This window comes from Eufriesea mexicana, unplaced genomic scaffold (genome assembly GCF_001483705.2).
Source record: "Eufriesea mexicana isolate 0111107269 unplaced genomic scaffold, ASM148370v2 scaffold572, whole genome shotgun sequence".
Classification (NCBI taxonomy): Eukaryota; Metazoa; Arthropoda; class Insecta; order Hymenoptera; family Apidae; genus Eufriesea; species Eufriesea mexicana.
The window spans coordinates 953300-980777 of NW_016908738.1; the positions used below are offsets into that span (position 1 = coordinate 953300).

General features: G+C 39.4%; 3 protein-coding genes across 3 annotated transcripts in view; 2 read left to right on the forward strand and 1 right to left on the reverse strand.

Moving 5' to 3' along the window:
* LOC108545953 (lachesin) overlaps positions 1-16193 on the reverse strand; it is a 47133-nt gene extending 30940 nt beyond the window's left edge. The window contains exons 1-4 of the mRNA XM_017897823.1: positions 15210-16193; positions 14121-14290; positions 11787-11997; positions 11225-11352 (exon numbers count right to left, since the gene is read on the reverse strand). Coding sequence (XP_017753312.1) covers positions 11225-11352; positions 11787-11997; positions 14121-14290; positions 15210-15249 — 549 coding nt within the window. The 5' untranslated portion in view covers positions 15250-16193. The remainder of the gene's footprint in view (positions 1-11224; positions 11353-11786; positions 11998-14120; positions 14291-15209) is intronic.
* Positions 16194-17852: 1659 nt separating this feature from the next.
* Positions 17853-19366, forward strand: Mat1 (CDK-activating kinase assembly factor). Its single transcript, XM_017897822.1, has 2 exons — positions 17853-18195; positions 18264-19366. The coding sequence occupies exons 1-2, from the start codon at positions 18072-18074 to the stop codon at positions 19100-19102; spliced, it is 963 nt and encodes a 320-aa protein (XP_017753311.1). The 5' UTR covers positions 17853-18071; the 3' UTR covers positions 19103-19366.
* A 2154-nt stretch (positions 19367-21520) lies between these two features.
* LOC108545920 (protein Wnt-1) overlaps positions 21521-27478 on the forward strand; it is a 60581-nt gene continuing 54623 nt past the window's right edge. Inside the window, exon 1 of the mRNA XM_017897739.1 lies at positions 21521-22196. Within this exon, the coding sequence (XP_017753228.1) occupies positions 22117-22196 (80 nt within the window). The 5' untranslated portion in view covers positions 21521-22116. The remainder of the gene's footprint in view (positions 22197-27478) is intronic.

Here is a 27478-nt window from a genome sequence, read left to right on the forward strand (position 1 = left end):
GGCCAAGGGCCGGGTTGCAAAATGTAAAACTTTCAACATAATTTTCTCGGGAAATTTCAAGTACCGTAGCCTATGCATACCGGAAATCATTGCCCATGGCTGCGCGCTAATTACGCACAAAATTCCACTTCCGCCCTCGTTAAAACCAAATTGTTTATACCACCGCGTTTATTCCAATTTGCAGTAAATTATGCAATTATACGCTCTAAAAGAACTACAACTGCAACTGAAAATATACCATTATAAACTATAAGGAACAGATCCTAGGCAAAATGTGAGCCCGAAATGTTTCGCGAAACTCGTGCAAGAAAAGGTCGAATTTGACACTAGATTTACGGAACCCGTCAATTTGACGGAAGGGTTGCTCCAATTATACGATGGCAACTGATTTAGTTAACTTATATTAAGACTATTAATATAATATATAATTGTTTTTAAATTAAACTAATCGTTAAAATAAAAGGCACGTGGTTTCCTTTACCTGTCAATTTGACAGGTGTCCTGAGAAATAGGTATACAGATAGCGTTCGTAAAACTAGTGTTAAGAAAATTTCTCTATTCGATTATATTCTATTAATTGTGTGATCTCTTAACTCCTATCTAGTCGAATATATTTGAAAGAATAAATAAAAGGTTGAAACAGATTAGCCCTTTTGATTGCTATGCCGAAATCACATGTTTCCCTCAGGACCCCACGAGAGTACACCGCTAGATGCAAGATTTGTTCTATGTTTTTGATGTTCTAATAAAAATTTTTAATCATTCAATGGGGCACTTTTTATTCCAAAGTATCTTCTAATTAGCGGTTATATTCAAAATGCACTAACTGTCAATTTTTATTCAATGTAGTTCAATGTAGTTCAAGTAGTTCAGGCGCTCTAGTCACCAATGATCACCGTGGCGTCACAGGAGAAACCGTAACCAATTATATATGACCAACATGGCAGTCAGTCAAAGTGTTAAGGGAAGATTCTTCCAATCCGGCTAGAAAAAAATCAATTTTTTTTTCTCACATTTTCTCAAAATATATGCTTTCGAAAATGTCTGTGTAAAAGGATTTGTTCGAATTAGTGAAATTAGCAAAGTTATAGGTGTTTAGAGTGCAATGTACCGGCATTGTACAGTGGGTAACAAAAATTTCAAACGTGTTTTTCTTGAAACCATATTTTTTGAACTGGCTGACGGGATATTTCACGTTTTAGTTGACCGATTCACTTGAAATTTCGAGGAGATCTTCATCGGATATACCTTTATCGCGTGAACTATGGATTTCAAAATCCCACGTTTTTTTTTCTTTTTTACTCTTGTTTACCGTCCAAAGGACGAAAAGCACGAGGAAAATCGATATTTGAACTTCAAAATGCTGCCATTTTTTTAATTTTCGAAATTTCGCTGTTTTGGGTGTTCATGTCATAAACGTGCTTATGGTAATTAAGATGCTTTTTAGTTTTTCCGTTTCAGATAACCGTAAGGCTATATAATTTCCACAATTTTCAACAATTTCGTTCAAAAAAATTGGAAATGTTCTTTAAGTATAAATAAATTAGAGCGCGAAAATTGCATACCAAAAGGAATCATGGTTTCCTTAGAGATAAATCCCAAAAAAGTCGATTTTTATTAATCGGATTGCAAGAATACCCACTTAAATAAATGTGTTGAAATTGAATATCGTATTATGTTTATAAAAGCGTTTAATTCTAGGGAAATCACATCTTAACACCCTTCTATATTCGTTTTATACTTGCTTGGTATTCGCTAATGTATATATGAAAATAAATCAGTCAGGCTGGGCAAATGAATGGTCGGAAACCTGATGATAAGTATCAGGAACCTCGATCATGTCTTTGATATCTTTATTACACTGCTTTTCTGCTGTTACTGCAATTATTTTCTCCACCTTTCGTCTGTTCTTCTTTATTTCTTACAACATCGGTTCGATATCGTTGCATCGCCATTTTGTTTCTTTATTGCCGCCATTATTTCCTGATTTTTCCACATTTTTCCAAGCTACTGCATGCCTCTTTTTAGCTGCTAAATTTCTTCTCCGTGCATTGTTATATAATTGCTAGAATTCCAAACTCCTACCTTGGAAGGCTGGATTCTCTCATTGTTGGAATATTCCCTAGAATCTTCCCATAGTGGAATTGCTTTCCGCAATGTAGATATTTTTCGGTGCTCCAATTTCATAACAGAATGTTCCCTACGAAAGTATTTCAGAGGGGAGATACGTAAAACGGTAATTACGTTTATGATAGACAAAATAGATACAATTCCCTTCCTAACTTCGAATCTTAACTCAGGTTAACGATGTCGTGAGGGACACGTCTCAAGGCAATCGGGTCGAACGTAGACAGCACGTGTGAGAAACGTGACACGGTAAAAATATTCGTTATTACCGTTATTACGATCAAACTCCGTGTTCCCTTTCGTTCAATTTGTCTCGAATCACACGACCATAACATCAATGATAAATTCTCAGGCGTGGATAATTGCAGACTCGCCGTCACGAAACTTCGTTTCCCGTTGCCTCTGCAAATATCGCCCTCTGACGGTCGCTAATAAGCTGTTTATATTTAAAGACGGCACGGCCAACTGTTTGCTTTCGTTAAAAAGGACGGGGTACCTCGTTCGAATTCGGCCAGAAAAATCCACGCGTATCGGTGAAATTTCGTGCCTCTTGGCGGAAAATAACCAGACCGACGTTAATGCGCCAGCAGCGCTGGATGTTTTTTAATTATCACTGGCATAAAGGAATGATTCGTTGGTGGGTAAATTTACGCACGCGCCACCGTTACCTTTTCAGCTCGGTCGGTAAACAAAAGCGCAAATTAAAAAGTGACTAGCAGCGCTGCACGCGGGGATATAAAGAAATTTTTGTTCACCCGTTGAGATTTCTCCTCAAATATTAATCGAATCCCCGATTACTGTTTGCTTTAACGTCAAGTAGAAAATGAGTTAAAAAAAAAAAAGAGGACAAAGAGAGATTAATACTTTGAACGCGAGGAATACGTGGTTTCGAGTGAAATCCTTCGTGAGAACCGGTAAGCGTCATTTCAACGTCGTTCCGAGAGCGTGAAACTGTAATGAACATTTACGTCGTGGAATGTAAAATTATTTGACAAATATGATTCAGCTTGCGTAATTTCTAAAATTGGAAATTTCGCGCATTCGCCAGGATTGATAGGAAATAGAACTAATGCCAAATGAAATAAATAAAAATCAATTTCGCTGTGAAACAGACACCTGCGTTACCTTTGACGTTATAAAATCCAATTAAATCTTAAATTACATACTCGCCTCTGAATTTCAATTTCCGTTATAAATATATAATTTATAATATTTAATTTAATATAATAATTTAATTTTTAATTTTTCACCTCTATACTTCTTGGAAGCTTTTTGAAAATAAAGAGAAAAGGGTAAAAATATTCTCTGTTTATCTCAGAATATTTCATCGCACATTTATTAGTTATGCAATAACGTAAATAAATAAATAAACAACGTTGTGAGCATTATTAGGAATTGCTGCTGCACCTGCCTAATAATATAAAGTAGTATAACTCGTCGAGAGGTCAGACCATATGGTAAGTAGCAAGCCGTTAAACAGCGACGATCTGTATCGTCCTGTGTCAATACTCCATATACCCCCATTTGCGATATACGTGATAGCGTAGTCTACAGTATCAAGACTCACGATGGGTCATGTCTCTCTGTGGCAATTTACTATTGCAGCCCATTAGAGGGATCTGTGGTATTTTGTCAGTGGAGTGATATGCTGATTCGTGCAGATCTTGCGCGGTGATAACGTACAGCGATTCATCGACGATTTGTGCAATGTTGGAAAGATTGTTATCCCATGGAAAACTGATACCGCGTAATAGTGATTATTCTAATCTATACACTGATCTCTGGCATAATATAGGCTTTACCATTGGCGCCACAAATGAAAGATTTATCATAATAACGTGGCATGTTATTTTTAGAAAAACGAATCGAAAACCGGCTTAGGGTCTTATTTTAGCAAAAAGATAAAAAATCGACTAATGACGATATGGAAGGCTATTTTTAGAAACGAGCTAGTTGCGTGGTCCTTACAGGGAGGCGAAACGCAGATCAACGGAATCGTGATTAGCAAGGTGGCATGATTTTTACGAGAGCAAATCGTGAATCGACTGAATCATATCAATTAGCGATTGATAAAAGCACGTCATCGAACTTTGCAAAGGGCATAAAAACTGGACCCTGGACGATACAGGGAGAGTTATGAGTGCAGAAGCCTCAAAGAATCCTCGTGAATATAATTTATGGCGTGTTTCCCGTGCGGTATAGTTACGTTATTTTAGTATCATTTTCTCGCGTTTATTCAGTTTCCACGTTTGGTATTCGTTTCATTCTGTTCATTCTGTTCATTATTTCTGTAAGCCGAAAACAGAATAAAATCTGTTTTTGGCATCCTACAATAATTAATATTTCTGTTCATATATTCATCAGCTTGGTACTACGATAATTATACTCTACGAAGAAATACATAAAACATTCCATGGAGAATGAACATTTGGTAACAATAATTGATAGTTTTTGTATCACAGCAATCCACAATGAATATCTCTCAGCGATGACCCAAAACGCTTTTCGAAAAATTCATAAAAATGTATGACCATTTATCCAACGAGTAATCCATCTCTAAAAATTGTATCCTACCATCAATCTATGATAAATATCCCTCAATCATTCGCTTCCCATCAGCCACGATATTTATAACCATCCGTTAATAACAATCCATTCAGGCTACCATGCCAGATAGCTCCCGCTATTGGACCAGCTTTAAGCCGTCATTAAAATCCATCAGTATCGCTGTAACTTTGAACTACTCGTCAATTCTAACCGCCATCATACACCTTCATCATGCTCGAACATTCCATCCCCACCCATTACACAACTCCACAGAGAAACTCAATCAACCCGTTCTCCAGCCTAGTCTCCTACCGTGCCGTACCCCTTACAAAAAATCACCATTCATCAACAGACCACGTTTTTACCCCGTCTGGCACGCGACGTAATTCATCGATAACCCACTGGCCATTTTGTGGCATGCCACTTCATCTTACGCAGTCCGTATCCCGATCCCACGGAGTTTGCACAACGTCCTAAAAGCAGTTAAATATCTCGACCTCACATCGACCTAATGCTCCACGTATCTTATCTGGCTTGTAACACTTTATAGGTGCTCGGGATCGCGACTACCCCCTCGATGACCTCGGTTCTGGATCGAACGTGTTAATCTCTCTTCAGAAAGAGGCTCTTGGCAGGAGGAGATAGGATTGAAGGATGGGATAGGAAGGATGAAGGGTGAAATTTTGATCGTGGGGCGTGCACACGTACGCGCGGGCCACTTTTCATCGTGGCACATTGATCAGATTCTCCAGAGGCCTACGCGCGTTCGTTGCACGCGCTCCACGGATTCCTCGGATGTTTATAAACGCCAATAACACCGGAGAATTTAATGGAACCGCTTGAACAATTTCAAACCTAGACTCGATTCGTTTTCATCGGTTTAGAGCGAGTTAAAGGGGGATAGTTAAGGGGACATGGGGAGCGGAGGAATGGGTAAATTCTGGATAGAAAGTTAGGCCCAGAAATGTAGAATGAAATGCAACTAAATTAACCTCTTAGGCACGGCTGAATTTTGCTGTTTCTCTGTACGGCACTGTTCAATGTGAATTACGCGTAAACGATACAAGGATGTTAAAAAGAGCGTTATTAGATAATAGGTATAAATAACGTAAGGATGTTATTTATTAGATTCTGGCTAAAATTTGAAGAAACGAAATATGCGATATTTGAAACGACATTCTGCCAAAGAAGGGTAAATTGTATCCGTTAGAACAGCAACATATAAAGTTACAAATTTTACAGTGGTTTTATAGTTATGAAACGTAGTGTGTAATAGATTTGCTGTGATGTGTATTTAAACACAGAGCATTTTCCAGAAATTATTTTCACCCTCAGAAATAACAATTATGATATTCCAGTGAAACGTAAAACCAGGTTTACAAACATACCCATATGCCATTCATTTACAGCCATTATTACATTCTTCTTCCATTAAACGTACTTTGTTCCATCCTTTTGTAAAATAAATACCTGTACGTGTTTTATATTTTCCAATGAATTCCATTGGGATCAGCTAAAAGTATATGTAGACAGGTATTAAAAATAAAATGAAAACAGAACTCAGGCGATAAATAATGAAGGAAAAGATTGGAATAACAAGAAAGAAATAAGAGAGAGGAACTTTCGCGAGGAAAGGAGGAACGTGTACGGGAGATAGGGTGTGCAGGAAGTTACGTTTAACTAGCAAAGGGAGCTCTCGTAGGGGTGAAAGAGGCAAAATTGTGAACGGATATAAGAGAACGATCATGTTAGACGGAGTAATCATCGTGGAAGTTTAACGAACTGACCAAGGGAAAATCGTCAACCGAGAGACGGGTATGTACAGGAAACGGAACAGACACGACCGATGTAATCGAGTGATTAAAAAATTGCTTCATAAGTCTCGTGGATTTCGATGGAAAAGGGAAGAAAAGGAGGTGAAAGAGGGAAAAAATTAATCCGATCGTTCTGCACAGTCACCTCGCCCACGATGTGCGGCGAGTGAATCGCGAAAGAGAAACTCTCGGTGGAAACCCGCCTGAAGGGTGGTCGGGACAGAAATAACAAAAGGACGAGGATCTCGGGCAAGAAGTAAAAATGGACGAGGGCGAAGTTGGAACAGGCGAAAAAAGAACGGGCGGAAAACTCGGAGGAGGCAGGGGGAGTGGAGGTGAAACGGGGAGTAACGGGGGATGGGGGTGGAAAAAGTTTTTTTATTGACTAATTGATTCATTGCCTTATTGAATAGAGTGGGAACGATATCGAGTAGGGAAATAACAGGGAAGGAGCCGGCCCTGTCGCCCCGGGGGAAGAACCGGAAGGAAATCGACGGAGTGGATGTAAGGGTGGCTACGAGACACGAGAAATACTTTTGTATCTCCCGATAACGGACAATTAGAGAAATCGTTTTGAAGGGTTTTTATTGGGGATATACGAACACTTTCGATGAAGAGTTTGCAAGAAATCTAATAACCCTGCGAACATTAAATCTTCCGCTAACTTTCTCATCGATCCAAGATTAATTACACTGGAAGTCTGACTGACGCCTGAGGGACCGATTCTTCGTGTCTTTCCGTTCGAACCGTATGGACCGTGTGCGCCACACCGTGTCGATATTACGAACTTCCTTTGCAACCTATAATTACTGCAATTGCTGTCGTAGGAATTTTTATCGAGTTCGTTTAGACAACACGAAACGTATAATAGATTCAAGACGAATAAATTGAAATTAAATAAATTAAATACTGAATTATAAATTAAATGCTGAAATTAAATATCTGTATTGAACAGTTGGTAAAGGAAGATGTTAAAAAAGGACCATTTTTGGCATCGTCTAGAATTAAAGAGTTCCTTCGGGACTTTTAAGACCAATTTTCCAAGGAACAAAAACTTTCTGTATCACTATGCTGAGAAACAATGGGAAAGTTGTCAAAAATGAGTCGAAATATATGAAAATGAGACTGATCAGGATGTCCCAGTAATAACAGTAAAAACGGTAGGGGGTGATTTTACATGAAAAAACAAATCGAAAATAAAGAATAAATTTTTTTCATTTGAAGCTTCGTTTTCGAGAAAATCGACTTTGAATATTCACCGAATGCACTGATATATTGATGGTCCACTCAGTGAATATTCAAAGTCAATTTTCTCGAAAACGAAGCTTCAAATGAGAAAAATTTATTCTCCATTTTCGATTTGTTTTTTCATATAAAATCACTATCTACTCGGTTGTATCATCGATGTTCATGTATTGATGGTCCATACATCTAAGCCATGGCTAAATGCACGCGTACTCAGTGAATATTCAAAATCGATTTTCTCGAAAACAAAGCTTTGAATTAAAAAATTTTATTATTTTTTTTTTTTGTATTTATATGTACAATCCCACCCTTTCCGGTTGTTCTATCATTCCTAGAACACATTGTATACAATAACTAACTGTATAAAAAGCTAACCACGCGTACGCATTTTCTTGCAATGCAGATGGTGCCCCACGTAAATGGAATAAATTGAATTTTTAAAACGTATAGAAATTAGAAAAAATGTCATAACGGAAAATATTCCTGTATAGAATAGAGAGCATTCTAAAATGAATTTAGTTCACTTTCATGCCGCAGAGCATCTGAAATGTACATATATTTACGTTTCCTTTTTAAATGAAACTCCACATTCTTGGTTATACCGATCGATGAAACTTCCTAACCTCGATAAAAAGGTATCGCGGTATTTATGCCTTAAAGACAGTTTTTACTGTTATTACAGTTTGAAATTTACTGAATTATTTCAATTCTGTCAGCAAATGTCACGGAGAAAGGATGACGAATTGAAAACTTGCAAGCTGTGCAAGATATGTGCGTACATGTAAGCATGTATGCACAGTCGTGGTTAGTCGATTGACCAGTGAGGGAATCGAAAGATTTGTGGTGGGACTAGTGCGACTTCTAGCGGAGAAGTTCGTCAGCTCTTTATAGGACATTCGTGAAATAACGTTATCCGAATAATTTTCCATTTCTGCCTTTTTTAAAATCACATTCTCATACATCTACAAGCTTCGCAATCTTAATTTCAAATGTCCCGCGGTTATAAGTCCTCTAATACTGTGACCAATATTTCGAATACTTTAAAGACCAATATTTTGAAACAAGGAAATGGCAAACATGCACGACACTGCACGATGTGAATACCACTAAGAAAAACTTGTATGTGAATATTACTAAAAAAAAAAAAGTGAACTTTTTTATTCCTTTTTAATCGAGATGAGATAAAAATTCACAATGAAACCTGTGATTTGTACAGGACCTGTCACAGATAGGGCCTTTACGTGGATTACCATATGGGAAATTACTTGAATCAGAACTTGGAAAATTCATAGCGCCGCCCCTGGAGCGTCTCAGTCTCGCTTGGAATACAATCGTGAATTTTCAGTAGCAGCGTATGCAACGACAATTCGAGGGTGAAAAAGCGAAACGGAGGAAGAAATGATCTAAAGGGGCGGAAAATAGGTGAAAAAAAAAACGCACGATGAGAGGGGTGCGGAGTCGTAAGGAGAGAACTAGTGGGTGCAGCGTTGGAGGAAGGGTTAAAAAAAGGAAGATGAAAAAGGGGAGAGAAAGGCGAGGGGGAAAGGGACAGGGGGAAAAAAAGAGAAGAAAGGTAGCAGCAAGACCAGAGGGTGTGTACTGCAGGTGTTGACACACTGTCTGTCGTTGAACGAGAGGGATGCGTGCAAGGGGGACGAGCTGATACACCAGAAGCAACCTGTTTGAAGGGGAATAGGCGAGATAAATAACGGAGGGGGCGGTGTATAGAAGAGGAACGGGCTGATAGAACGAGAAAGAAGGAACAGAGAGACTGTAAAGTCGATAGGGTAGAAAACGCCGGTGGTGGGGGGAGCGGGAGCGCAGCGAGCGAGAGCGGGGGAGAGGGACGATGGGATAGAAAAGATGAAAACGAGAGGATAGGAGAGGAGAGACGGGGCGACGGAACACGACGAGGAGGGACGATGGAAAATTGCGTGTGCCAGGCCGAAGGATGGAGCTGGAAAGTGGGCGTGCTGTTGCAGGGAAGGTGACAGAGATAATGGGCATGAGGGAGAACGAGAGTAAAAATGAGTGAAAGACAGTGGAAGCTGCGAATTGTAAAGACAGACGCGGTGGTATACACAAAGAGCTAGCTGCCAGAGAGAACTGACACTCTTAAGAAGGATGGATGGGAAAGACAATGCGGCTTGCGTGGGAGAAAGACAGGCGAAGCGGAAAGTATATGGGAGAGAGAGAGGGGGGAGAGAAGCAAGGGAAACTGAAGGAAGTTCAAGAGAGAGATAGTAGATGGGAAGAAAAAAAGTCAGGCGGAATTGTAGAAAAGAATGTAGAGAGAGTTGCAAAACAGGAAAGGAAAGAAGAGGATTTGAAAAAAGGAAAAGAAAAAAAAGAAGATAAAAAAAGGGAAAGCAACCCGGGCGGACGGAGGCCAAGATGGAGGATGGTGCAAGATTCAAGGAGGCGAAAAATTGTATCGGATCCGGTAGTAAAATGAATAATAAAATGGGCTTCCGCTAAGTGAATATCAATGATACGAAATACCTAGGCTGCACGCGAAAGAATCGTTTCGTAATTGAATACTATCTGATTCCGGGGGATACGCTTGAAACACGGTGAAAACTTCCGCGTAAAGTGAACGGGGCCAACGATGTCGGCGGGAAAGGAGTTTTCGGAAATTCAAACGCAATCAGAATTCAGCAAGGGCGTAAATTTGTAAAGACACGAACGAGCCACAATTCGTTCAGTATGCCGGGAGCATGGCGACCGCTTCTTCGAGAAATAATTGAATAATTCATTTCATAAACTACAATTTGAATAATTTCGAATCTATTCGCTGAATTCGTTTGCCTACGCTCACCTAACAGGCGTATAAAAAAGATACTCGTTAGCGAGGGGAAAATGAAAAAAAAATGAGAATTAAGGAGAGAATGAAAGAAAGTGAAAAAAAATGTGGTGGCTGGAAAAATTAACCTTGCCCGGAGTTTCCTCAAATGTTCCTTTAACCTAGTTAGGGGAAATTATATAATCAAGTGCTCGATATGACCACTCGTGAATACGGTCCTGCATTGCACGAACAATGTTCCGTAACTCGCACACATATGTGGAAATCCTACTTCCCCTTACTCTTTTTCCTGATCTTTTATCCCGCTATCATTTTGTCGTTTAAACGTAACTTCGAAATTTATGCAACAATGGCAAATTAATTTGTTAAAATTGCGCGTTAAATATCGTTATCATTAAGCGATTCGATTTTAACGGAATTCCCATATCGATGCGTTATTATGAAATATCACTGAATTCGTGTACGAAACACGAAAAAGGCACGATTTCCGTTCTCGAATTGCAATTAAAATTACGTTCATCCGTATCCCGTGTTAATGGTGATCAATAACGTTCTGGTCGCCCTACTTTTGGCTCTTTCTTTTCCCGCAATAATTTATACGGAAGAGCACAAAATAATTTACGCATACTCGCCGACACTCGCACCTACACATAAAAGCGTGTATACTTATGTATCAAAAGTGCTGTACCTCATGATCGTGGGTCCAGTAAATGGCGGTTGGTGGTTCAGGGCTGTAACGTACCACGCAAGTGAGATTCATTGTGCTGCCCTTGTTTATGAACATCTCTGATTCGCCAACTATCGACGTGACAGGCTCTGCACAATGGAAAATAAACGAAAACCCAATTAGTCACGATCCGTACTAATTTTTTTTCGAATCGGGAAGAAACACAGAAAAGAAAATCTATAACAAAAAACACGAAACACATTCGCCTCCGTGATGCTTCCGAAACACAAATACAATTTGATTGCAAACGAAAGAAAAAAGAAGTTCTTTAATTGACATCCGATATAAAATCAAGATTAATAAAATACTCTGAACGCGAATTTGATTCTTCGTAGAAAATGTACAAATTTTTACGATATTAGAAGAAATTACATATTAGAAGCGAGTCTAACGGACGTTTGACAGAAATGAAATTACGAATATCGGCAGCGAGACAAGAGCGACATGCAGTTCGACGGGGAGATTGCGAAATACAAACACCCAAATAAAGAATAAAAAGAAGAATAGCAGATTTCGAACTAACCGACAACCGAGAGATGCATCGAATGACCGATCGGTGGTGTTGTTGACACTTGACACTCATAGATCCCGGAATCACGGCGCTGCGAATATTTCACTTGAAGCGACCAATCTTCGGTTCTAGGGAAGTGTGATGCCACGAATCTTTGGTCGGACGTGTATGTTTCAAGACCAGTGGTCAAAAGGTGGATATCCCTGTGCCTTACCCAGGATACCTATACACACACAGTATACATATATATATATATATACTCATATACATATGAAATTATACATACATGTAAAGAGAAAGGATAAAAACATATATTAAGCACAAATCACTTAAGGTGATTTACAAATTTCATTCGGAAGTGGATCAATCTGATAACTACGACTATCCGTGAGTAAATAATGCTGCTGAATAATGAAATGGCTATGGCCGTGCTATTTTGCATGCGAAACTATTTAAAGTAAAAATCGAACTCGCGTTTAACTATCAATTCGTACAAATAACGGTTAGAAATTGATTCTATCTCCGATATCCGATCAGCAACGCTGTGTTTAAATAATATTTCTCATCGACTACTGAGAGATAGTTATACCGATTATTTGTTGACTTTTCCGCGCACTGAATAACACTCGTATATTTTTTTAACGCCAACTAGTGCGCCCTCGCTATTAATTCCAACAATGGCGTTTCCCCGAAAAGGGAAGGAAAGCTGAACAAGGATAGAGATTTACTGCATTTTACCACGAATATTGCAAAAACTGTATAACATATTCTCCGATTTTCATACTACCTGACGCGTAAAAACCGCTCAATGCTGATTCACATCGATGACACATATATCACGGCGTGTACACAGCACCGCAAGAAATGTGACGTTACCAGGACAACGACGACATAGATAACTGTAATTAATGCTCCTGTAACGCACACTGATATGTTCGCAAACATCAATTTGCATCAGTTGGACACCGATTGTTGTCGACTAAATAATTATTAACGTTATCCACTAGATGGCACTCTTTTTGTTTACATAGATCACACGTAGGCAATAGATGCACGAAACGGCTGCGATCCTACGCATGTACATGCATATGTGAACGCGTGTATATATGAGAGCCGTTGAATATGCATCATTCGATGTACACTCTGCAGTCATAGAGTCCAGCAAAACGGTCGTACTTCACGCCTTCAGCGACCGTCATTGATTGCACGGTGATGGTTTAATGCCATTTGTTGTTCCGCCTCGTTAAACCGCATTTCCTCGCACGCACGCTAGCGCCACCGTCTAAATAGACTACAAATTAGTATGTAGGACGTACCGATAATCGGTATGTCGTCGCACAAAGGAATATTAACGAGAAAGACGTGGCAGATAATCTGGTTTCTGCACGCACACGAAAGGCCATCGTGGCTTTTACAAATCGCAGTCAAGACTATTGTACTAAACAACTGACCAACGTAGGTTATTTCGAATAGAGCTTAAAGTGTTACCGACAATTAATACTAAATTAAGATAAGTTCGTTAGAACGAATGAAAATTATAGTGCCTGTTTGAAACTTTGAACACAATCACGTAGAAACGGCTTTGGAAAAGCACGCACGTAACGCGATAAATTATGCACTAGATTTTATACATAGCTGAATCATGTAACACGTATTTACAGCAACACGTGATCCAACACCTGTGTTCCTAAACCTATCACGATGCTGCATTTTCAATATACCTAACGCGATTCTTTTTTTTCAAAATTAACAGCAGACAATGGCTCTTCTTAGAAACAAAATGCAGTGTACAGTGTCATCAATGTTTCGTAAAAAAGCTAACGAGAAAGGGGGTGGAGGTAAGGAGCGGGGTTAAGGGAACGGAGGGAGGAAAAGCGTGGAATAAAAACTGTTTCGCTGGGCATATTATAAAAAGGCAAAGCCTTTAATTTTCCTTAAATTCCTTTTGTAAATAGGAAACGACGAGTAACAATGAAACAAGCAACTAAAAAGAAATAGAAAACTTCGCTCTTTTAACCATCGGTATTGTAATACGGAAGTTCGACACGTTATACGGTAACCTTCTAATGGGCGAACTTAAATTGTATCCCCGCTACATTATGAAGAGCTGCCGGATTTATTCGTCCTGTTTCTACCGTATTAATCTGCCAGCTTTTCTAAAATCGTCGCTGGCTGTGTAGAATACGCGCTGTTGCTATCCTATTAAATATTTCGAGCCAAACAATTATAAGGAAAGTCATTACGAATTATCGAATTCCCATCATTGCTGACTGTTGATAATCTCGTTTACCGCGCGAGGTCACGTGATCCGCATCTTTAATACGAAAATATAGATTTGTTACCTACCGTGCGGTCGCCTAGATTCCGTACTCGGCAGTTCAGTGTTGCCGTTTTACCAACCAGCACGGTGACGTTACGAGAAGCTGAGACGTCGAAGTATGGTCCCCGGTCAAGTGGGTCCAGTGCTCCGTTCTCATGCATTTCGTGATCAGACGTGCTCCGGGCAAGTCCTTGCACTTTAAGAAGAAACACAAAAAACAAAACGTGCGCGCGCGCACATACATAGGCGTACACAGATGTACACAGAGAAATATAGGCACACATAGAGAGAGAGGTACACAAAAAGCAGTTTTCAGTGGGCTCGTTTCAATCTTCAGATTGCGGTGGATTGTTCTTTGACCCGAAAGATTATTTCCCGTGCTTCGCCGCACTACGAACCGCTTTAACGGCGGAAACCGCGAAGAGAATGGAGAAAAGAGAAAATGCTCGCCACGTTTCGTCGTTCGTTATCGGAATTTTGTTAACTCCTCGTGTTTACCGTGGAACTCTCGTGCGCGCCAGAAGGGGCGTGCACGATATACGGCCGGAAGAGGCAAGAAATCATTTTAACGTGTCCCGAAGTGGTACGCGGTAAAAGGCGACGATACATATATGTATATGTCCATACATATATATATTCCTCGTTCGGACATAGACTTTGCTATACTTCGTCATAAAGTATTAAAGTAGGTGCTAAAGTTTCAACGTTGCAGTTTCAGAAACTACTTTATCTCATAATACGTGACAGTGAACTATCATCGGCAACCCGTTCTGTCACTTTTCCCTCTTTGTGCGTATTCCATGGTAAAATATATCCGGCAACAGCGTCCGCGTTATTATAACGAATCTTCTCAATATCTTTATCGTTCTACCTCGTGCACCGCGATTATATTCCTATTCGTATGCTCGCGGAACGACATTCTTTGTACACGAAAATATACATGAAAAATCTCGATTATTTTCTCTACGCCATTTTCGAAGTAAAATTCTATTCATAAAAAAATTCCGTTAAATTATTTCGAAAGCTTCATTATTGAAGCTCGACCGTTATATGAGCAATCGAAAAAGCAATCCATCATGAATTGTTAAGCACGTGGCTAATAAATTTTTACTTACCCGAAAACAACAAACTCAGGGTAAAAAATAAACCCTTCATTTTTTGTTTCTTTCTCTCATAGTCGAACCACGATGTCGCTCGGTGTAACCGTTGCCTTTTTCAAAAAGGTGCACCACAATTCTGCTTTCTATCGACGGAATAGGAGGGAGATTGAGAGGAATGTGAAGAAACGAAACAAAGGATTTTTCACGTTTCTCGCGATCGTTTTTCCACGACTTTCACTTATTAATTACTTCCGAGTGATCCCATCCGCGGTGCGTTAACCTTCCCCTGGTATGGCGCAATAATCCAGAATCAAGCGTTCGATACAGCATCTTGTGACAAAGGTGCGTAGAGATCAAAATCGTGGGAAGTAACAGACGAATCGATAGGTATCCGATTTTCTGTCGCTTTTTCACTCAATGTCGCCATTATGTCCTCGCAATTCGAGATCTACGCGTTGGCATGCATAGAAATCGTCCACGATACTTCTTCCCCATAATCATTCGTCTCGCTTCCACCGCCGCGGCACTACTGCTTCTCTGTCTTCCCGCTAGAACATGCCTTTATCCATGAACTGCGTAATTGACCAACGGTAGAGGCAAATGATTCTCCGTTCTGTCGTTTTTATCCCTTCGTGTTCTTTGAAATCGACCAATGAAAGGTTGGAAAAAATATTCGTTCAATGAATATATTTCGTGTCTTCTTTCTCGTCGAAATATATCCTATTGTGTAAATCAAATTATCTCAACCATTTCGTTCTTCTCTTATAGCGACGGCGACAGAAGATAGTCGTAGGATAATCTCGAGCTGTTTAATCGACGGAACGGAACGAACGGTAGAACTGAATATAATTCTTGTAATTTAAGGAATGTGTTACACACGAATGGAAAAATGGAATCAAGCGTATATGTAATCTTTGTGGGGTTATTGCGTTCAACGACGAGCACGATAAAACTCATGTATGAGTATCCGAGCGAAACTGACAGTGCATGCGACACGGCCCGGGAGAGACGCCCTGCCATCTGTCCTTGCACACGCCCCGCTTTCCCTCACCCGAAGTCAACGGGAAGATGGGGTAGACATCGTCCGGCGCAAGCGTATCCCTTTAGTTCTATTACAGTCACGCACACACTGGTATGGGGTGAGCGTGCAGCATCCCTAGTCAAGAATCGAATTCCATGGTGACCCGATCGTCGTCCTCGTCGTCATTGCCTTACACGTGTCACACGCACTAACACACCTTATGCACCGTAACAAATTTCATGCAACATACCAGGAAAAAAGGAGAAAAAGAAATTCGAGTTACTCTTTTGCATCGTTTTCTACGTAAACGGGCTGGATTGAGCTTATCGCTTTGATCGTAGCACGAATAAAAGACAGTAAACAAAACGAGGCCGTTTCCTCGAGTGTTTTTAGAATTACTTAGACAAAGCTATCCAATATTGCGTAATATGCGCATTAAAAAGGTTTGAACATCTATTTACTATTCACTATGGTGCTTGGGACTACTATTTTATACAATGTTTACTTAAAAATAATAAATAAATTTCAGGTAAAATTGACATCGCAATGTATTTTAGAAAATGTATGCCATATGTTATGTATAAATGCCTAGCATAAATTTTATAGAATTTATCATCCAAAAGAGATTTTATGTGAATTTCCTCGGTATAAGAAAATAGTGGAATACGGTGCTCACTTTAGGAAATTTCTCCAGGACAAAATTCTGGCTAATCTCAGGAATTTCATGTTAGCGAGAGAGGCGTTAGAATATCTTCAAGAAATGTTACACATTTTTCGCTGTACGTCAAGATGATTTTACGAAAAGAGTTAAATAATAGGGTTCGTAGGTTCGTAACATCGACCGTTGGAAGAAGAAACAAGGAAAACCTTGGAAGGCATCAAAGTACACCAACCCTTTTGTTCTTTCGAATATAATGGACATGCATCGCATTTCTTTCTTGTCGTTTTTTAATGTACAATTTACACGATGGAATTGAAAGAGAAATCGATGCCCTAAATTGTTAGAAGTGAAACGCACAAAAGACATACGGCTTTGGTATCAAGGGATTTGACTTGAGCTTTTTCTCCCAGAGATCCTTCTGTCGCTTTCTTCTTCCTTTTTGCCTCGGTAATCACGTAACAGCGCGCGATGATTGAAAGCTGTAAAAAAACACAAATTCAGTTTAAAGCATGCAGTACACGTTTTTCTGATAAGTTTATCTCTTAATTTATTTACGTTTTAAATGCCTAAATAAGCGCGGTAAAAAGCGGAACTGTCATTATAAATTCTAAAAGCGTATGAAAATATATTCAATTCGATGAACGAATTATTTAAAAGAAATGTAAGATTATAATTTATTTTCTAACTGTACTAGAATTCAGTTACGACTAATGTAAAATCATTTCTAAATTATAACGTTACACATTAATTAATTAGTAGAATTATAGGTTATGACTAATATATGAATAGCTGTATTACAATTTATGCTTTACAAGTGGTTAGTAATTCATGCATGGCCATAAATACTTTCGATACCTTCGACTTTAATAATGCACATTTCATGTTCGATATTCCAATATCGATTGTTCTTCGAGTTTCAAACTTCAAGCTTCACGTTGATAGCTTGAAATTTTTGTTATAGGTTATGTCACGGAATGGCGATATTACAAATATTTTACTGTAACTTCGAAATGTAAGAATGTTATTACGGTTTCGTTATTTAAGTATGTGCAGTGATTTAGTTGATTTGAATTCATGTTAAGCTTATGTCACACGTCGTAATGTGAATTTTTCTACTTCGTAACTGATTAATCGCTCTGCGAAAGCAAACAGTGGTTCCTATAAATTTTGTATTTGCTTTTAATACCTCGCAATAATGGATGATCAAGCCTGCCCAAGATGCAAAACTACCAAATACAGAAATCCATCATTAAAAATGATGGTAAACGTTTGTGGACACACATTGTGTGAAAGCTGCGTTGACTTATTATTTCTTAAAGGTTAGTATTCTTGGTAGCTTAAAAAATAATTCATAAAAGATATTAGCGTTTATTATACAATTTCTCAGGTTCTGGGTCATGTCCCGAATGTAAAATTCCTTTAAGAAGAGCCAATTTTCGTGTACAATTGTTTGAGGATCCTATGGTAGAAAAGGAAGTAAACATAAGGAAAAGAATACTTAGAGACTTCAATAAAAAAGAAGAGGACTTTTTAACATTAAGAGAATACAATGATTATTTAGAAGAAATTGAAACACTAATATACAACTTGGCTAACAATATTGATGTAATAGAAACAAATAAAAAAATAGAACAGTACAAAAAGGACAACAAAGATCAAATAACAAAAAGTAAATCTAAGCTCGGTAGATGCGAATATGAACTGGAGGAAATGATTGAGTTGGAGAAACAAAAAGAGGAAGAAAGAAGAATGGAAATAGCTAAAGAAGAAATGGAAGCTAAAAGAAAAAAAATTAGAGAAAAAGAAGCGTTAATAGATGAGCTTACATTTTCAGAAGGAAATGCAAAAAATATTGTAGAAACATTTGCCTCTGCTATTCAAGCATCTAAAAAAGAAACAAAAGCAGCACCTGCTAAAGCTACACAGTTTAGTACAGGTATTAAATTTGGCAATCAGGGAAGTCAGAATTATTTGCCCATACCAAAGATTGAAGAAGGTCCTCTATACTCTTACACTCCTATTAGACAAACAACTGATGGTCCAACACCACCTGGTTGGAGAGAATTACAAGCTCGTGGATATGTTTCTCATGTGCGTGTTGAATCTTCAGCAGAAAGGGCAGGTGGATTTAAGGCACATGTTGCATGTTTAAGAGCTTTACAAGAATCTATGGCTGGTTTATATTATAACCCTTCACAACGCCAAACAGAATTTACAACTGTGTGATCATTAGACTGTTTTAATGCCAAGAAAATCATATCTGTAGTTTTGTACATACGATAATATCTAATAATTGATTCGTTTAATTATCATGTACGAATCAAAATCTCTGATCAACTATCACTGAAGCAATACAAGTCAAGTTAATTACACATATGTGATATAATCAGAAGTTACAGGTACACGTGCCTTGTATATTTATGTAATTTTTAGTACTGCATATTGTATATCATGGTTATGACATGAAAATTATACGACTGTAGTACCTGTCCACTGATAACGTATAAATAAGAAAATATCAGTTTTCCGTTTCCATACAAAATAAAATACACTTTGTTAAAAATATGAATACACGTTAATAATCCCTTTTCCAAATTTTATATTTTCATTTAATAGAGTAACCATTACTATAATATATTTCCATTTAATGATAAAATAATAGCTGATAATACAACAAAGTTTGTGTTCTCTATTATCAACTGATGTTATATATTAAAGAATTATAGGCGTTTATCTTATTTAGAAATGAATCATTTTTAAGACATTATTATATTAATATAGTAAATTTAGTTCAAGTTCGTATAAGTACTAAGTTTAATATAACTATATTATACCCTATAATGTAATTATCATGAACATTCGAAAGGTCAAAATTAATAATCGACTGTAGGTATTTTTGCAACATCAATGGTAAATGAAATTTAAGAAAATCAAATATCCTAAACTTTATTCAACATTTAACTTTGTTTTCGCATATGCTTGGAAAAATATTATTCTGTTTAAAAACTTATTAAAATTAGATTAGTAAAAATTAAAAGCTAGTAGTGACCGACGGAGTGGTGGGACGATAATGTAGATATTTTCTAAGCATTGATATGTTACCTAGGGGGAGAAACTATCTTCTTTATCTCTATTCTACCTTGAATTTAATCGCCGAAAATTTTCTTAAAAAATTTAATACTAGGAAAAGGAAATTTTAAATATTATGCAATGACATTTTGCGTCTCATTTTTAAGATATATTAAGCCCAATTTATGAAATAATTTCTTATATTTGCAAATAACTAAGTTAATTTTGTTACCTGAATTTTTCATTTTTGCATATTTAAAAGTAAATATACTTTTTTATATCGAAATTTATTCTCTGTCAGTCTCATATATATAATTCTTAAGATAATCTTTGTTCTAAAATCTCATATCGCTATAAGAAACTCATTCACGAGAACTATATGAGAAATATTTCATAGAAATTTTCACGGACGTTTTGTCACAAAAAAATTGATAAATGTTACTATTATTTTATGTTTCAGAACTTCCATTTAATCACGCTTGGTTCCTTGAAATTAGAGCAAATTTTGTCACTGTATTCTTTCTTTGCTTCATTTCACTTCGTTTTACTGAAAGCACGACCTATTATAAAATAATTAATTAATATGTCGTATAACAGTACATCGTCCACTCTACTTTATAAGTAATACCAATGAAACGTATATCGAATTAATAATAACGATTATTAACCGATCATTTTTTCCGATACTTAACTTGGCTTACTTTCGATATGAACACGTTTTTCAAACAAAGGCGAGTTTCAATAAATGTTATTTAAATGAGAAATTTATTCCACTGATCTGAAATATATCCGACTGGCAGCTGATTTAAATGAATCGGCAACTGAAAAGTAATTAATAAATTAAATATCAATCAGATGTCAAAAAAATTACAATGTTACTTTAATTGGACTTTTCTGAAACATGAAATATGTTCGGTAGAATGCGTGCTGTTGTGATTAAAGTATTTTATTGCGGACGATGTTTTCCTTTATAAACAAGGTTATGGCATAAGATACGCATAACACATATGACGTTCTGCATTTCAATCTTTTGTTTTACAGATGTCTCTCACGTCAGAGAAAGTCATCCCTTTATAAGATTATACCGTTAGTATATCTAATCGTTTTCATTCGTCATTGGTCTATACTGTTAGTAATTACGTTATCTGGAACAATTACTCACTGCGTGGAAAGTATAATTCGATTATAGCAGCGGAATTGAATCTATTTTCATCAACTGATTTGTAACGAAGTTCACTTTGTTTAGTCTAGAAAAATGTTAAAAAAATTGATTGTCTTGCTGCGCAGGCATTTTATTTCTCCGTTGTGCAAATATTCACTGGCTCTTTTTTTAGAGTTTGTCAGGAAAGTCGCGGAAATAAACGCGGTTGGCGAACGAATCGCGAGCGAGCGAACTGACGCGCGATCCTCGGAGTCAGGACGGAGTGCCGAAATGCTTAATTAACGCGAGTGGAGCCTCGGTGGCTCTGCCATGATACAGCCAATCGCGCGGCAGCAAGTGACCGGAGGCTCCGCCCATCGAGAGAGCCCCGTTGCCCTTTTCCTCGTGACTACCCGCCGCAGTACGTACGCGAACGTTCACGGAGTGTCATCACGTTCGTGTTCGCTTCGCATTGTCGAAACGAACCTCTCATATTCGCCGGACATCATATCACAAACTTACATGTACTCCGATATTTCCCGCAACACAATATCAATTGCCCTGTTTCCCGTGCTTTTTTTATTATTGGTCAAACGTTTCGCGCACTTTGTATCATTTAAAAACCGTGGTTGTATTTGCGATATCGTGTGGTAAAAAGAGTGCACGGCGGGACAAAAGATAGCGTCTTTTTCGTTGCTGTTTCGCGCATCTGTCACGAGATCAGTGATCCATTCGGCACGGAAAACATGTAAGAGGAAACACGGTCTAAAGGAAGAGAAAAAAAAGAGAAAGCCGGCGTGTTCTGGAACTGGGATCGTCCGACACAGCGATCGAATCGGATCACGGACAACGTTCGATCTCGATCTGTCAGCCTCGGGATCAACTGTCGATGCGAATCCTCGATCGATATCGACGCTCGTAAGAATGCGTGGCTGAAACGGGAGCGACGGACAACCTTGTCTTTTCTTTTTTTTCCATCGCACAACGAACCATCCACGAAAGTCAGCGAGCCATCGAATTGCGACCAAAGATGCGGCCCGTCGTGAAGACCTTCTTACTCGTACCGTTGCTGCTTGTCGCGTGGCAAAACGGCGCGCAGGCCAACTGGTGGTGAGTTTGTACAGCACGATTGTTTATGTCTACTGTGTAGATAAGATCTCGGTTCATGCCTTTCAGGGACTGCATCTTCTCTCCACACTTGTATTATTCCCTTCGAGAGACACGCCTTGTGCCGCGAATAATTTAAATAGCCCTTGGTACAATTGTGACGACTATATAAAAGACTATTTCTTTTTCCCCTTTTAAAGACTGACGTTACGTCGAACGTCTTTTTAAACGTTAGGAATACTCGAAAAGCGTGTTGCGTTTGGCCCTGCAGTGTCCTACCTTAACCTATAAAATTGCTCTTTAACTCAATAAGCGATTAAATCGACTCGATTTATCAATAAAACTCCAAAGAAATAAATGTCGACGAGCAGCGACAATGTACAGATATAATTTCTACGCAAAGTATATAGATAACGAATAAAGCACGAAAAATAAGTATTTCAAAATATTCACGTATTATTAAAAAATCCTTTTAAATTTCCGCATGGTACTCGATTTTTATCCATTTACGATGTAGAAATACTAATAGTGGAAAAAAAGATACAAACAAGTTTATCGGCGGCATGTTCCATAAAAGCCAGCGTCGAAGATAAACGTTCACCCTGCTAAGCGGAATGAGTACGACATTAATTCGTGGTAGTCGGCTGGTCGCGCGCCGCTTGGTAATCTCACGATCTACATTTGTCCGATCGGAATATCCGTTCGCTCAACTTTTCGTTTACGATAATTTCCTATAGGAGACACACGCTGCGGTGCCGGAAGGCAGCCCTCTGTGCCCTGCCGAGCCGTCGATATAGCGATCGCGGCGCCACATCAATTAACCGGTCGAATTCGGAAAAGTCAATTAACTCTCGCGTCGACCACCATGCGCCCCCAAAACTACGCCATGCATCTAAACGAAAAATAGATTGGTAGTTCTATCAAATTTGCTACACCCAATGTTTACCCTATACTATTCATACGTAATTTTATTTGATACAATTGCCTATTAATTATCGTCGCTCTACCATGACTATCGTAGCTACTTTTATGAAACGTATTACCGTAATGAATAGCTTTTTCCTCTGCCGGTAGAGGTCTTGTTTCGTATGATTAACGACCCGGTATATGAACATTCGTATGGTTCGAAATTTATCGCGAAACTGTTTTGCAAGATCCTGTGAGAGGCTGTCGAAAGAATGAACGCTGCGAAAGTGGCATGTAACCGATCGAGTTTAGTGCGAAATGCGTATTTGATAGGCGACGGGGTCGCGAGATTATGGCGTCATTCTTATGGGGGAGACGATATAGGTTTCTACGGTGTAAGCGTTTATTTTAGAGTTTGAAACACACTATCGACGAAGCGCACGAGATATTCGCGAACGTAAAGGTACGCGATCACGTTTCCGTACATAGAAAGGCACGTATGGAGGATACGATGACGAAACATTTACATCGAAGGACAATTCTCTACAGATCGTTTCACCTATTGTTCATAGATATCGCTATATGGTTACTTACCGATATTCGCCTGGCTTTATGCTGTCAATCGCGACGAATCGATCGGTATTATCGACATTTCCCTATATCAAACAAATATTTTTTTAAATTTCATGAATTTCGACTAAAACCGTTTATAATATTCGGAAAGAGTAAGAAAATGCTTCAAACCTGTATTTTCCAAAGCGAATTAAATCATTTTACATTTTAGCGATTATTTATCGATGAAAGAGAAATAATGGAAATATGAAAAAACGAATTTGACGTATTTATAGGTGGAGAAGTATAAAGACAGGTCGGCGAAGTTGTAAACAGCTAAACGTAAAATTGATCGGTCTAAAGTGCCTTATAGACGAAGAATCCCTTTCGATCGGACACGCGAGTGGTATGCATGATCGGGGAAGCCCCGATGATAGCGATGATACGTCGGCCGAGGATGCACCGGGAGAAGCGCACCGGTGGTGTCGACACGCCCCTGCAGGGCACACTTTTAAAACGAGAAGGTCGGCACGTTGACGTCCTATGGTGAAGCAACGATTCCACCGGGCAGATTTTATTTCCGACAAACTGGTTCCCCGGGCGATTAATCGGCCCCGCTGGCGGCATCAGCCTTCCGGTATATATACCGCTCGCGCCTCTTCGCCTGTCGCTTTATCTTGCTCAGGCCGGCGAACACGCGACGCGTGAACTGCAAACGCTTAATAATTCACGTTAAGTCGCGCCTGTTAGCCTTGCGTTAAGGGACAAATAGTCGTTGGCTTTTCTCTTCGATCTCCCACAACCCCCACCACTCGCATTAGCGTTCGTTCTACCACCTTTAGGTGATTTCTCAAAGCGTATCCTCTCTAATGCGCATTATCGACCGCGCGATTTTCGGGGATAAACTTTGATTAATATCGATTGCCGTTGTCGCAGATGCGGTGTTACATATTTACCATTTAAAGATGTTACTAAAAGGAATAGCATTAGCATCGTTGAAAAGTTTATCGTTGCCAGTCATCCTAACCTATTCTTCTGTACAGCTTATTGTTCGGGTTATGAATACGAAAAATGGCAGGATGATCTGCGTCGAGTGATTCTTATTGGTTGTCCTTTAGTTCGTATTATACGAGCAAGAATGCGTGGACGCGGCTAATAAGATTCTCGCGGACAGATCTGTCGATAAGCGTAATATTAGCAAGACGCACATGGATCAGTCGGTAAGGTGACTAGTTTTTAGTTCGGGTACTTGTCAATGGTGAAATATTTCCACGGTGGGATGAGTGACACCTCGCGCTTGGTCGCGTTTTACAATACTATGTACTGTTACGATCACGGTGCCACATAACGGTATGGCAAAAAGAAGTACGAGGTCATTAAACAAACCAGTTTGACGTTAAAGAATGTCTGTTTGCGTCTAAATCCGCCGACGGGAGAGTGCGCATCATACGACGGAAACGATATCAGGATACATCAGTACTGTCCTTTCAGTCGTCACGATCACCATAAAGGGGCAGAGAACGAACGATGTATCGTAAACCATCGAGGTTTTTAGTGCGGCGTAGGAACAAAAGCGGGGGAGGAAGATAAGACGGGACAGAACGTGGACCATGAACAGCAAGATTTAATAAAAGTATCTTTATCGCCCGAATCCGCGAATCCCTCGAAATGTTCCACGTGCGTATAGCTGCACGCGCGACCTCTTTACGACGAACGATTAAAATTCGTATTAACGGCCAAACGAGAGTGGTGACTTTCTACGCTTCGTCGTTAAATCGCCCGGTCACCTTCCCTACGTTCATCAGCCTTTCCTCTTCTGTCTTTCAATCTTCTTCTACCTCGGAGGTCGTTACTTTACTTCACGAGCTTTAATCCGGCCATACCCAGCCCCCTTGACCGTCGTAAGTTCACCTATGGAAAAGAAGAGCTTCCATCACTTTAACGCACGCTCGTAACTCGAGCAAACGGGCTACCTTTCTATAGATCCGATCGGCGTCGCGGTGCGCGCGGCAAAGGGGGAAAAGGTTTACGCACCGGGCGCGCTCTTACATCGACGAATTGCTACGCAACGCGTCGATGGGAGCCTCGTCGAACCCCAAACTGCGCCATCTTACGAGATTCAATGGCAGGATAAAGTTGGACGACCCCATGCTAGCTAGTGTTTTTCGCGGCGGTAGGATTGCTTTATAGTAAGTCGTAGCCACCCATTCTATAATATAAGACGTTCCAATATGAAACGTGGTTAAAACCGTCGCTGTCGTGTATCATCCTTCCTCCATCCATCGTATTTTTTATACGGTTAGTATAAAAAGTACCGAAACGTATATACCAGTTTCGTGTCTCGTAAAAGCCGACAGCATTGTCGATAACAGGTTCCCTCGCAAGAACCGTTCTCTTCAGCCTTTGGCGGAAAAGTAATGAAAGTAGACGCGATGGTCATCTGGTGAATATAGCTAACCATTTGCTATCGTATAATCTGATAAGGGTGTTCGGATTTGTTGTTCGATTAAGGAGCATCGCAAGGATCGAATATAATTTTTACACGGGTACCTAAAGTCAGTCTTTGGCTTGTTTAACATCGAACAGTTTTCCAACTATTCTCCTGTTTGCATTTTTTGCGTTCCTCTGCCGCCATGTTAGATAATTTAAATCGCTGGTTTTCGCGTGACACCATGCCGGATACCTATTATACATAGGTATATATACCTCGAGTATTTATCTTTCGGTATATTGTTTTTGGTGTAGGAGAATCTAGGTATAAATATCTTTCGATATCCCCATAATAGCACCATTAGTAATAAAACGAAACTACCGTGTACTAGCAAGAACAGTAAACCGCGTTCTCATGAGCAGTAGTCGATTACCTTGGGTTACAACTGACACTTTAACGAACCCAAGATTCATCTCCTCACGTGTCCTCGTAATTAAACCTCGCGTTAGACAAGCCCGTTGATAGAAAGCAAACATGGCCGGCAGCCAGAAGGGAAGAACTGCACCGTTCCTTGCCGCTTTCTCCTCGTGGCTGTAAGTCACCGCAAAAATTGTGTACCAGTTAAGGTAACGCTCTGAGAGAATAATATATGTGAGACCTTTAACATCGCAGGGCAAAAGGAGTCGGGGAGTCTTTGAAGGCTAGATGTCTTCATTTTCTAAGGATCGCGGACGAGTTAGCAGTTTTCGATCTTTTTGCCTAGCCGTCTATAGTCGTTCGATCGAGCTATAGTGATGGTAGAATTCTCGATCCATGCGATTTGCTCTGCAAGGGTAATTAAGATCGTGACGTCGATTCGCGTCATCCCGTCATCTAGATAAGTTGTTTGAAAACCGTAACGTATTCAAACCTCCCGATACGTGGCTGATATCGAATCGAGATAGGCAAACTGCTAGGCGGATTTCCAAGTCGCGAGGTGTTTTGGAACGTAGAGCGAGACAAAAACCTAATAGCGTCTTGTTTTGTTTAGTGTGTCTATATTTCTCGTTTTACTTGGTGTAGCGTGGCGATGGCGGTAGGGGTGGAGGTAGCCTGTGGCCTTTTCTACGTGCGGCTTCCTCCTCTCGCTCGAAGAATCTCCGACAAAGGAGGCCGCCGCAAGCTTTCGGAGCATACCTTCAGGACTTCTCGGCCAATGTTTCCTTCGGAGCCCAGATATATTGTCATAACGAAGAGGTTGGCCCTTGGGGAGGGATACGACATACTCTGTCTCTCGTTTTCTTTCTTTTTCCTACCTTCTTTTATTTGGTCTCCTTCTTTCTCTCTCTCTCTCTCTCTCTCTCTCTCTCTCTCTCTCTCTCTCTCTCCCCCCCCCAACACAATATCCTCGTCTCGC

Bases quoted from the DNA above. Each gene is read 5' to 3' on its own strand.
- Mat1 (XM_017897822.1), top strand. From the start codon at position 18,072: ATGGATGATCAAGCCTGCCCAAGATGCAAAACTACCAAATACAGAAAT. The intron at 18,196-18,263 runs GTTAGTATTCTT...ACAATTTCTCAG, and splicing joins TGACTTATTATTTCTTAAAG to GTTCTGGGTCATGTCCCGAA.